Source organism: Rutilus rutilus, assembly GCF_951802725.1.
Source record: "Rutilus rutilus genome assembly, chromosome: 19".
In the NCBI taxonomy this organism is placed as follows: domain Eukaryota; kingdom Metazoa; phylum Chordata; class Actinopteri; order Cypriniformes; family Leuciscidae; genus Rutilus; species Rutilus rutilus.
Window position 1 is genome coordinate 4,666,470 of NC_140232.1, and position 13,440 is coordinate 4,679,909.

Here is a 13,440-nt window from a genome sequence, read left to right on the forward strand (position 1 = left end):
TAAAGTAATCCAAACCACATCTATAATGGGTAACTAATAACAGTAAGCAATAACATTTCCAAAGTAACCTTCCTAACACTGAATGCATGCAAGACTCAATACATTCTTTCTGTTGTGTGACTGTGTGGAATTGCTTTGAATTGCCATGAATTTAATTCCACTTCCTGTCATTCCAATTCAAATTCAATTCAATGTCCTGTGGGGCGGAGTAAATTCAATTCAAATTCCAATTCATGAATTGAATGGAGGCCAATTCTGAAATTCTGAATTTTGCACAAGCCTGCTAGAGGGATTGAGTTAGAGTCTCCGAAATTGCTTTGGTTAAAGTTCAGACTGTTCTCTATCAGTGTGCCAAATTTCACAACTTTTTACCATACAGTTCTATGGGCTGCCATAGACTCAAGAGTGGAAGAAGAACACTAATGGATACAATAGGTGCCGACACTAAAATAACACTATTTTCTTTATGTCTTTCTTTTGCTAGCGGTTCCTGCTCCACCAGTGGTTGCCAAAACTGAGATCAACGTTGTGGTGAGGAATCCTGAGATCGTTTTTGTGGCCGACCTCACGCGTGCTGAAGCTCCAGCTCTGGTAATGACGACGCAGTGTGAGCTGGTGATGAAGAGCGAGCCCAGCGGTCAGTCAATGACGGCCGCCATTTCAGATCTGAAGGTGGTGGCGTGTCCGTTTGTGCGAGAGAAGCGCGAGAACAACGTGACGACGGTGATCCAACCGTGTCAGGTGTTCTTCCAGAGCAACCAATCGCCTTCTCAGCCTCAGTCCATCGAGCTGTCCATCAGCTCCCTTACACTCAAGGTGATTTAGCTTTACATGATGATCAGCTCCCATTTAGAAATCCTTAATAACTTAAAGCTACCGTTGCAGAGCGGCCTGTTTAATTCTGAGGGTCAGTTAGACGGTGTGAAACCGGGTCCTCACAGGTCCTTAAAACAGTTTTGATCAAATTTAAGGTAATAAAAAGTCTTAAATATCTTGAATTGTTTGACAAAAGTCTTAATTTTCATTTTAAGAGGTTTAAATTTGGGGATGGAAGAGCTGTAACCACGATATGGCTTAAAATGATAATTCAACCATTAGACAAAATATGTTTCACTAATTTGACAAATTTAGGAGCACATAAACACATAACACATAACAAATCAAATTATCTGTTTTTCCTTAAATAAAATAATTTAGCTTGCAAATGTCTTATTTTAATACAAACACTAGGTTTTTAAATATTTCTTCCTCAAACTGTATTTATTTAATAATTATGGAATTATGTTTATTCTAAACATTAAATTTAATGCCAGCTAAATTTATTTTGCAAACGAAATCCCAATAGTAACCAGAAAATATTAAACTTTAAATTATAAACAAGCCCAAAATACACTGGGACTCTTATTTTGAAATGTCTTTATTACTTCTGGCTGCTCATTTAAAAATATAAGGGTGATAAAATATCCACTCTTACAACCATCTAAATCATATTACAATACAAACACCATAAATTAACATTGTCAAAACAAAACAAAACAAAACATTGAAAAACAAACATACTTTTGCAGTTTTTGTTGCAAGAACATTATTGGCAGACTATGAAAATGAAAGTGTGAAATATGAACCTTTTAGTTCCCTGTCTGATACTAGAACCAATTTCTGCTGTCTTCCTGTTCCCAAAGGTGTCTCCCATCATCATAAACACGGTCATCACCATTCAGTCAGCGCTGAGCCCTGCAGCCGAGACCCCCGAGGAGCTGGAGAGCCCCGTGCCTCAGGACCTGTGGGAACGTCGAACCCTGCGAGACCTGAAGCTCTGGTTCCTGGAGGAAGGAGGAGAAGAGGTCACTCACGCCGTCATTCCTCTCATTCCTCACGGAGAGTCTCTGAAGATGAACATCAACTCCATCTGCCTGACGCTGGAGGCCGGCGTGGGCCATCGCACCGTGCCCATGCTCCTGGCCAAAGCCTCGTTCCAGGGAGACGTGAAGAACTGGAGTACTCTCATCAACCTGCACTGTCATCTGGACTTGGAGGTCAGAGGGTGTTGTAGTACAGTGTAGGGCTGCGCGATTAATCGAGAATATAAGAGAAATCGCGATGTGACTTATGATCTGCTGGTGTTTTCAGCGTTTCAAAGTGGCTCGTTTGTCAGTATATGCTGCTTCTCATATGAGTTTGGGTCACTTATTACGTTCATTTGGGAACGTGAACAAATTTATGCATTTGGCAGATGCTTATTCATAGATGCTAATAGGAATGGCATGAGTACTTGAGTACTCCTAGCTAGGGCTGCACGATTAATCGAAATAACGAGTACTCTCATTAACCTGCTCTGTCATCTGGACTTGGAGGTCAGAGGATGTTGTAGTACTATAGGGGCTTTCGCACCGGGTAGTTCTAGGAACGAGCCACCAGGGTGTTTCCCTGAGAACTAATGGTTCCCTAAGGAACATTTTCCTGGTTGCATTCGCACCGCCAGTAGGAACTCTGACGCGCTTTTATTTTGATGGCGCTGAGAAAGCCAGAGCCTGAGCCCACAGTCACATTCTCCGTGTTCATTAGTTTTATTTTAACAGTCCTGTCTTATACAGTATTAGATAGAACTGTTATACATAGAAAGTAGACCGTAATGAAAAGTTATTAGCGTATGTTGTGTGGTTGATGTCCAGTGTTGCTGAGCAGAAATACATAATCATGTTTCTCTTGGTCTCCTCAAAGTCACGTTGGATTTTCTCCTCAGCGTAAAGGTTAAGCGAAAATAAAACCGAAATCGCGATATGGCGTATGATCTACCGGTGTTTTCAGCTTTTCAGTGGCTCATTTGTCAGTAAATGCTGCTTCTCATATAAAGTTTGGGTCACTTATGGAACCACTTGTAATGAGAAGCGATTACCAACAAAAGAGACGCTTCAAGGGCTCCAGGCAGTTTTTTGTCCAAGTTTTTTATGGTTTAACATGTGAAATGAAGAAATTAAGTATTATATTAATATTGATATTAATATTAGTACTATAATTTTACACTTGTACTGTAAAATAATATAAAATATAGTATTTTTCTTAAATACTAATTTTTATTACATTAATATTATAATAGTACTATTTCCTGTTTTTTTTATATTTTTTTCAATTTTTTAGAAGATTTTAGTGTCCTATAACAAGTTGTTTGTTTCCTGTAGGTGAATTATTATAATGAGATGATGGGTTTGTGGGAACCGCTGTTGGAGCCGCTGGACGATGAGGAAAAAGATGGCTTTAGACCATGGACTCTTTTACTGAAGGTTAACTTTCATTTCAGTTCTAATCTGTTATTAAAATAACTTTTCATGAGTTCATATGATTAATAATCTTATCTCTACAGATGAAGAAGAAACCAGTAACATATTCTGGGGTATCTGATGAGGTGGACAGCAGTGTGCCTGATTATAAAACGGTCATCAGCTTCATGAGTAAAGACCAGCTTAACGTCACCCTTACCAAGTGTGGCCTTCACATGCTCAGTAATCTAGGAACGGTACGAGATCGAGATGATTCCAGTGTGTTTAAGGATTAGTTCACTTCAGAATTAACATTTCCTCATAGTTTACTCTCACTCTCACATCATCCAAGATGTTCATGTCTGTCTTTCTTCAGTTGAAAAGAAATGAAGGTTTTTGAGGAAAACGTTCCAGGATTTTTCTCCATATAGTGACTTCAATGGGGTCCAACGGGTTGAAGGTTCAAATTACAGTTTCAGTGCAGCTTCAAAGTCTCGAAACGATCCCAGCTGAGGAATAAGAGTCTTATCTAGACAAACCATTGGCCATTTTATAACAAAATAAACATTTATATACTTTTTAACCACTTTGAAGCTGCACTGAAACTCACATTTGGACCTTCAAACCATTGGACCCCATTGAAGTCACTATATGGAGAAAAATCCTGGAAAGTTTTCCTCAAAAACCTTAATTTCTTTTCAACTGAAGAAAGACAGACATGAACATCTTGGATGACGTGGGGCTGAGGAATTTTTCAGGAAATTTGAATTCTGAAGTGAACTACAGTACTCCTTTAATATGGTTGAAAAGAGATGTCTTTCTGTTACAGATAAAATGCATGGATTTACAGATGAGTGGTTTCTTCTGTTTGGTTTTCCAGGCATTTGCAGAGGCTGCTAAACAGACCGCTGAGTGCTTCCAGAAGGACCAGGCTCCGTTTGTGGTGAAGAATCACTTGGGTTTGGCGGTGTCGGTGCTGCACAGCGAAGTGTTTCGACCCATCGGTAAAGAGTCTAAGAACCGTGTGGTGGAGCTCCAGGATGGAGAGAACCTGAATATGCACTACACACTCAGCGCTGAGTCCAGTGATCAGTTCTCAGCCATGACCAGCCTCAGCGCCAAAAACTACATCCAGCCCAGTAAGACTGCGTCACGACCTGTGACCTTTCTGAATATATATCACAAAATCACTAGTACACTCTAAACAAATAAAGGTTTCAAAATGCCAGTTTTTTTTATATTTTTTTTATATAAAGGCATCCATTGTCAAACTGACAAGTGGCAAATAACTTATTTTTTTAAAGTTAAATTAAACAAACAAATAATTAAAACCACATTAATCTCTGTTGAAATTTCTGTTCATCTGAATTTGAATCTGAATTTTGAAAGTCCCCCTGTAGTCAATCATTTTATCACCAAAATTACATATTTAAGCATTTTTTCCTTGAAAAAATGTTCTTCATGCCTTAAAATATCTTGAATGTAACTCGACACCCTTGCCTAATTTAGTATACCCGGTTCTATGAATATGCAAATGAGCCCCGCCTCCATTCACTCACTCAGCTCAGAGATCCACTGGTTGACGATCACAGGTTGACCTGATTGGTTACAAGGTAGTTTGTGACGTCAGAAACGCCAGCGATTTCAAAGCGTGTTTTTGAGACTGTCTTTGGTTCACTGCAGTTTTAAGGAGAAAATACTCAGCAATGGTGTCGACTTATGAATTTACACATGGTTTGTCTTAAAGCATATTAAAAACACCACATAGACACATAAACAACATTAAATGCTTGATTTTCTCCACAGGGGGACTTTAAGTTTTATTGTTGCATTCTGCAAAATTTCTAGACAAAAACTATTTTAATTCTTTTTCTTTTTCCTCTTTTTCCTCTTCTCCAGCTCCGGTTGGCCACACTACCGCGAGCGTGATCCCACTGATCAAAACGGGACGGGGCATGTACAGTGTCATGCACCATGACTCAGGTGTCACTCGCTTCTTCGTCTGTCAGATTTACACTGTCGAGGGGAGCAAATATGTCAAGATCCGCTCTCCTTTCCAGGTGGATGTTATTTAAAAAACACACATATCAGTCACACACAAAATGTAGACACCCAGGGCTTGACATTAACACCCACGAACCCGCCAAATGCGTGTGTATTTCAGCAGTGGCCTGTTACACGCACTCCTACTAGACACTGTGGCGGGTTGAATTTAATAAATCATTTTTTTTAGTTGTAGTCTTTTAAAAGGCATCTGAAATACTAAACTATGTGCAATGTAGTATTTTTCAGATTTTTCTGATATTGAAATGTATGAAACGCTTCCAATACTCATTTCCCGCCAAAACTGAGTCTCGTCAAACCCGCCTCTCCTCATTCAGTTGTATTATTTGCTCCAGATCTGTGAGTCAGGTCTTAAAGTGACAGCAGCCTAACAAACCTGCCGGCAAATTATGAGATAGTATTACAAATATTTATATGGCTGTTTTCCCCCATTGTGAAAATTCTGGAAAAAAGTGGCTAATAACTTTGGAAAGCCACTGGCCGCTGTGGCTGGTGAGCAAAAAGGTTTATGTCAAGCCCTGTAGACACCTATTCACAGCCTCTCTCAAAATCAATAAAAAGGAAAACTAAAACCAAATTAACCATTTCATTTTAGAAAACTGTACACAAAATATGTGACAATTTCTAATATTTAATTTTAATTTACATTTTCACGGTGACAATACATCATCCCTGCCAAATTGAAAAATAAAATGCAATTGGTGAATTGTTTCATTTTCACTACAATCTCGAGGCAAGGCTGCCAATATTAAAATGAAAAGGCAAACATGTAAAATAAACTGCTAATAGTTTTACCAAGCTTTTTATTAATGCTCATGCAATAATAGTGACATAATTCAAATTAAAAAGTTTAGTTTTCATTTTATTTCCTCTTTTATTTCAATTTTCACTTTCAAAGTCAACCTGTATGTAAATGATATGTTAATGAGTGGGTGGGGCTTATTCTGAGAGTGTCTGGTGAATGAGTGAGTACAAGTTATTGAAACTATATGTCGTGATCATATTGTATTCAGTAAGCACACGCTGCTTTGTTTACGGTTTGTGTATCTGCAGCCTGCAGTGTCGGTTTCACTTTTTGAAGGACGAATATAGACAAATATATCTGCAGGAATAGACAAGACTAGTGCCGCTTTTTCCCCCGACGCGAGGCGACAACACAGTCGGCTTTCATCAGCGCTAGTTCTTTAGCGTCGGTTTGGTGTGTCCCTACTTTAATAACAGTGACATGGCTGTGGCAGCTTCCCGCAAAAGCTGGCTCACAGATTTCACCATCGTGACTCGTCTCGAATACAATATGATCAACATTCACCACTTTATAGTTTCAATAACTTGTACTCACTCCTTCAGCCTCAGACACTCTCAGAATAAGCCCCACCATGGCTGGACTGGCCATTGGGCATACCGGGCGAATGCCCGGTGGGCCGACGTGCTTTTTGGGCCGATATATCTCATACTCATACTTTTTTTTTTTTTTTTTTTTTTTTACGGCCCATAAAATGTGTACATCTGCAGCCCATTCGTTTTGTTTTGTTTTGCTTAATTGGCGGCGCTGGGTTTGTGCCGGTCAGTGTTAGTTTTTTTTCTGACAGACAAGCCCATGAAACACGTAGATCAGCGGCCCATTGGCTCTTTTCTTGATTGACACTGGGCTGGCCCAATCACAACTTTAAACGAGTGAGCGAGCGTGCAGCAGTGTCAGTGTGTATCTGTCAAAATAGTCAGCGAGATGGAGAAGAAACGCAAGGAATGTGCAGAGAAATAGCGTGAAAAAATAGAACCAGGCCCTTAAAGCAGACACTGTAAACTGTGTCAAAATATATGTTTTCTGACCTTCATCAGCTCCTGTGGCAGATGATGATAGTGAGGACAGAGGATCAGGAGAGAGATGAGAGAGTGTAGAGTCCGCGGTAAGCAGCATTACTTTCAAAACACTTAGGCCATGTCATGAGTGTAGATTATTTCCACATCTGCATAGTTGACGATTACCGCAATTCACTAGAAATTTAATAAGAGGCGTTTGTAAACCATGTTTTCCGCCAAAATAAAAGCTTGATGCAGTTTGCGTCAAAATAAAAGATCATGTGCTTATCTCTTTCAAATATAGAAATTGGTACAACACTAATTATGAAAGTTTCCTTTATTTTTTAGTGCATTTGTTTTACAAAATATGGCTATTACTGTCATTGGATTAATATTATAACTATTATTATATAGTAGGTGTAATGTAAATAGACACTAATAGACCAACTAAAAGAGGTTTGAATTTTTCTTTGTTTAATTTGCACACTGAATATGGGTTGGAGCTTTTAATTTTGAACTCTCAAAGTGCACCAGATTGATGAATTTAACATTAAAATGCAAAAAAAAAATCTCACGGGGGGGCATGCCCCCGAACCCCCCTAGAAGGAACGGGGTCACACCACCATAGTTTTAACAAAAAATCCTGTAAGAAACACTTGTATTGCTATGCCAGAGCCACTTATGGCTTGTTTTAGGATTCACCACTGGAGTTATAGTTCAACTGTATTAATAAATATCAAATTTGGACTTATTTCATCTGTTAACTCTCACTCGTTCCTACAATCACCCATTACATCATTAGTGGTTTTAATTAATAGGAGTTGGTATGCATAATTAAGGTCGTGTAAAGATGGGTGGTGTTTATGATCATATAATGGGCCGGTCTGGGCAAAAATGCCCGGGCCGATTTTTTTTGTCCCAGTCCAGCCCTGAGCCCCACCCACTCATTAACATATAATTTGCATACATGTTGACTGAAAATGAAAACTGTGAAATAAAAGAGGAAATAAAATTATTGCGTGAAAATTAATAAAAAAGCTTTGTAAAAACTGTATTTGCAGTTTCTTTTTCATGTTTGCCTTTTCATTTTAATATTGGCAGTCTTGCCTCGAGATTGTAGTGGAAATGAAACGTCAAATCACCAATTGCATTTTATTTTTCTATTTGACAGGGATATGATCATTTCATTTCATTCAAAATTTTGTCTCATATTTTGCGTATTTTTATCATTTAATAGATTTTTTATTTTTTTTAATTGGCAGAAAATGCCTTCCGTAGTTTTGTTCATGATGTCATTGCTTTTTCTTGCTTTTTCTTGCTTTTTCTAGATTATCAATCACTTTTCGGTGCCGATCCGTGTTTTTGAAGGATCTGAGTGTCTGGGCATCTCTCTGCCGACAGAAGAGTTCTGTGTGCCGCTCGGCTCTTACAGGTCAGTGTCGGATAGGACTCTTTAAAGCAGGGGTTTCAGACTGTGGGTCGCAGAGCAGCAAATGTTGAGCCACGTGAAGTCACTTGGCTGCAGCTAAATGTCTTTTTTTTTAAAGGGGTGGTTGAATATGATTTCACTTTTCTAACTTTAGTCTGTGTGCAATGTTGCTGTTTGAGCATTAACAACATCTGCAAAGTTACAACGCTCAAAGTTCAAAGCAAAGGGAGAAAAGAGCTGATGCTGCAACTTATATTATGAGAAAAGTAAAGTGTTTTTGACCTTGGATGCATGTAAACAAAATTAGGAGCCTTTAAAATGGCACAATATGGGCACTTTAAACCAATAAGCTTTCCATTTTCAAATGTGTGTTGGTTGTTTTCAGAGCTGAACTGAGTCTGCAGCCTGTAACTGAAGGCCAGGATCAGTACGAGCGCTCCGAGGGTTTCACTTATAATGAGGTGATTCAGAAGCCTGGAGAGTGTCTGGTGAAGAACTGCCATCATCATGAAGACAGCAGCCAGATGCTGAAGGTCAACATGGTTCCTCTTCCAGACGCTGTGATGTCCCACAGCACCGAGGAGGAGTTCGACAAGCCCATCGTTCTGCACCTGTGGCCCACGGTTCTCCTCCGAAACCTTCTTCCGTACCCCATCACCTTCAAGCTGAAGGTACGAGAGCTCACTGAGACAGATATGTTGTAGTTTGGCCCGTCACAGATATTATCTTTTATCACAGATTCCCACTGTAACGGTTCCATATAGTTTTTCTTGCCTATATTAGAGATATTTAAATTTATCGATCAGTTGATATTGGATAGAAATTGGTTGATATTGGATATTTTAATTGTGCATGCTAATTTTCCCTGTTTTAGCATTTATCAGGGGTGTGTTTTCCTTGCCCATATTTTAACGGATTTGCTTATTTTCCTGAAAAGTACGACCCACGTGAATTGTGTGAATCAGAGAAAAAAATGGTTGGGGTGGGGGGTTACTGTATGATGATTGAAATTACAAAATGGCAGTTAATTACTAAATAAACGTAAAAATTTTACGTTTTCTAATACATTCACTTCATGCGCGGATTGCAGATCTGCGGGACAGTTAGTCAGGGTTCAAAGAGCCAAATGCGAGTGAAAATCTGCACTGAAACGGTGTTACTCGCCAGTTGCCGGGTAACTTTATATTTTGACAATGCATTGTTGTGAGAATGTGATATGGCTTTGTGCGATCATCAAATTGCAACGGTTGTGATAAAATTATATAAAAATATAGTCCGACCCAACAGCAACCTTCCGATCTCTCTCTCTCTCTCTTGAATACAACACAGAAGTGACTTAAACTGCAGTTCATCGACTGGCCACTAGAGACAAAAGAGAGTCAATCCCATAAACCCTCATGTTAAAATGCCCAACGTTACATAAAAAAAACATGTTTACAGCCTGGTGCAAAAAGTGGTTTTGGTCTATATCGCTAATTTTGCCCTTCATGACGACTGTGAGGGGGTGAATTTTTATAACTCATCCGTTTAAATTATATTAAGCCTTATAATTCTGCATAATTAAGGGCGTGGCCACTTGAGTGACATGTGGATTGCCACTGATGTCACTACTAGCGTCACGTCACCTCAGATAATCCGCCTCTTTGCCCATTTCTTTGCCCAAAAATGCTCTTTAGAAACCTATGGGTGACGTCACGGACAGTCTATGACTCTGACGCGCTGCATGTCACGGACACTACGTCCGTATTATTGTACAGTCTATGACTCTGACGTGCTGCATGTTTCAGAGTAAAGCACAACACTGTGTTCATTTTCAGTTTCGATTCACAGTGAATGCTAGTTCTCTCTGTGTTTGAGTCGCTTATAATTTGGGAACGCAACAAAGACTTTCCGAAATGAAAGAATACTACTTTCAGTTATGTAACGGGTATTAAATTCATAGTTAAATATTGTACAAAACTGTTTTGTTTTTGCAGGGCAATGGAGATTTCCCCTCTACCTCACTAAAAGAGGGCCACTCCTCCCAGATCCACACAGCCATCATGGATTTCTCCTCTCTGGAGCTGAGGCTTCTGGGATACCTGCAGCAGGACTGGGAGTCCCATTACAGTCTCTGCACTGACCATGAAGAGATCAGCTTCATCAAATTCCACTCGCTGGGATCAGAAGAGGAGCCGGATGCGAGGCCGGAGTTAGACATTGCTGTCCATGTGAAGAAGGAGGAGGGTCAGGTGGTGGTGGCCATTCACTCGCCTTACTGGATGGTGAATAAGACAGGCCGACTGTTACAGTACAAGGCAGATGATATTCATCGCAAACACCCGAAGGATTACGACATGCCCCTCCTCTTCTCCTTCAAGCCACGCAACTTTCTGCAGAACAACAAGGTTGGGAAGAATGTCAAGTGAACATTCAGCTGTTTCACTGATCAGTTATCTAACTTCTCATTCTGTTGTTTTCAGATTCGCTTGATGATTTCAGAAAGTGAGCTATCAGACGATTTCTCTATTGACACCGTCGGGAGTTATGGTGACGTCAAATGCAAAGGCAGACAGAAGGATTACATGGTGACCGTTCTTTCATTGAAACCATCACTTTTTAATACATTAAAGTCAAGTGACCTTATTTACTTTCTTAATACATGTTCCTTGTCTTAGTATAGACAGTTTAAGGGAGGAGATGGACCACTTTTTAAAAAATTAAAGGGAGAAATCACATTTAATATGTCAGCTATAGGAATGTATGGAACACTTTATGGACCACTTTATTTATTTTTCTTATTTTTTAAGGAAAAAAATTCATACAAAATTAGCATAAATGAAATCCTAATAAACAGTTTTGGAGATTGATGCAGTGTTATTGTTAGCTAAAACAAATAAAATTGTTATTATTAATATATATATATATATATATATATATATATATATATATATATATATATATATATAAAAAACTGAAATCAATTTAAATTTATTATAAACTTAAATGAAAATGAGATATGCTGCCTTGGCAACTAACTAAAATAAATAAGTTGAAGTTTAAATAATAACAATACTTTTACTAAATCTGAAATAATAATAATAAAAATAAAAAAAGCTAAATAGAAATATAAAAATTACAAAAGCACATAACAAAATTACTAAAAACTTTAAAATGTAAAACTGAAAATATAAAAATAATATTCAAATAAAAAATGAATGAATAATATAATAGTATATAAATAATTCTAAAATACTGGATTGATCACCACCTTCACAATCGAATCAATTCCCAACGGATAGTCAACTCCCATCCTACATTGAATCTTCTGTTTCACTCGGAAATATGTCAGTTTACAAAATGAAAATGGGTTGCAAATGCCACAGTGACTTGAGCTGAGTACGTGTTGAGTAATGTGTGGTTTGATGGTAGGTGGGAGTGAAGATCGATGCATCCAGCTTCAGTTTGACACGGTTGGTGACGTTCCTGCCTTTCTACATGCTGGTGAACAGAAGCAAGCATGTGATTCAGGTCTGCGAGGAGGGTCCCGAGCACTGGACTGAGGCACGACCCGGACAGGTCAGGAGAGGAAGCTGCTTCTAACAACAGAAATGTTAATAATTCTCTGAATTATGATATATATACAGTCAAACCAAAAATTATTCAGATACCAGACACCACTTTTACTAGTGGGTGCAGGACACTATAGTTCATTTATGTAAGTGGGGATATCAAAATAAAGTCAACTGAGACATATTATACCCAATAATTCTTCATACAGTGACTAACAGTAAAAATTTGGGACCAAAAGTGATTCAGACACTTTGACCTGACCATGTTTTGCTGAAGTGTTTTTTTCTGTAATTGCTAATGTGACCTTTTTACACCACAGACTGAACAAAATGAAGCATTGCTTGGTGATTGGTTGAGCTAAATTGGTATAATCTAATTGAGTAGTTAAATTTAACAGCTGACAGATATTCAACATGATTCATCTGTGAGACAGTCTAACAGAAGGACGGACAAAACCAGTGAAATATCAACTGATTTGATAACTCTTGAGTTCTTGTTATATATTTTTTGACCATTTAGCGAATAAACTGTGATAATGTGAGAAATGTTGAAGGTGTTTGAACACATTTTGGTTTGACTGTATATGTATATCTGTCTGCTCCTTAGGCTGCCGTTCCATTCTGGCCAGAGAAAGACTCAAAGAAACTCAAAGTGAAAGTGGAGGGCTGTCAATCATCGCCGCAAGCGTTTGACTTCCACCAACCAGAGAACTGCCTGTTGCTGCACCTGGACAAAACTGTGAGTCAGTGTTTCCCACACAGCCTGAGATACACAAACACACTCCCCCTCAGCTCATCCCTGTCTCCTTCCCTCTCGACTCTAGTTGGGTGGTATTATTGTGGACGTGAACCTGACAGAACATTCGGCTGTGATCCGGTTCTCTGATTACCACGATGGTGCCGCTCCCTTCCTCCTCATCAACCACACTAAAGACCAGACGCTGCAGTTCCATCAGAGGTGAGAACCACAATCTCATCAAAGCTCAAAGCATTCCAGAGTTTAAAGACAACAGGTGGGACAACAGGAAGGATTGTCCGGTGGTTGTTTTTGGCCCTGTTCGTCATGTACTGTGTGTTTATATGCCTTGCGTTTGGTTTTTATTGATGAAATGAACATTGTAATTGTGAATTCTTCTGAGTGAAATGTGTCGATTACAAAATCTAGCTGCATTTTATGTATACGTTACATATCATATAACATTATTTATGTAACACATTCACTTAATTAATTAGTTATAGGAAAAAATTACGCGTTCAAATTATTAACGCATTTAACGCAAACCCGCGCCGCCCCGGACCGCAGTTCATCTTGCATTATAAGTTGATTGGTGACGAACAT

At 38.8% G+C, this 13,440-nt stretch overlaps 1 protein-coding gene across 2 annotated transcripts in view; it reads left to right on the forward strand.

The window, feature by feature from the left end:
- Positions 1-13,440, forward strand: part of vps13a (vacuolar protein sorting 13 homolog A) — a 78,797-nt gene that overhangs the window by 35,515 nt on the left and 29,842 nt on the right. For both annotated transcript variants that reach the window (XM_084389850.1, XM_084389851.1), the window contains exons 39-51: positions 485-816; positions 1,683-2,036; positions 3,180-3,281; positions 3,362-3,514; positions 4,138-4,396; positions 5,157-5,317; positions 8,450-8,553; positions 8,936-9,221; positions 10,527-10,937; positions 11,013-11,117; positions 11,962-12,108; positions 12,709-12,840; positions 12,926-13,059. In XM_084389850.1, coding sequence (XP_084245976.1) covers positions 485-816; positions 1,683-2,036; positions 3,180-3,281; positions 3,362-3,514; positions 4,138-4,396; positions 5,157-5,317; positions 8,450-8,553; positions 8,936-9,221; positions 10,527-10,937; positions 11,013-11,117; positions 11,962-12,108; positions 12,709-12,840; positions 12,926-13,059 — 2,680 coding nt within the window. The remainder of the gene's footprint in view (positions 1-484; positions 817-1,682; positions 2,037-3,179; positions 3,282-3,361; positions 3,515-4,137; positions 4,397-5,156; positions 5,318-8,449; positions 8,554-8,935; positions 9,222-10,526; positions 10,938-11,012; positions 11,118-11,961; positions 12,109-12,708; positions 12,841-12,925; positions 13,060-13,440) is intronic.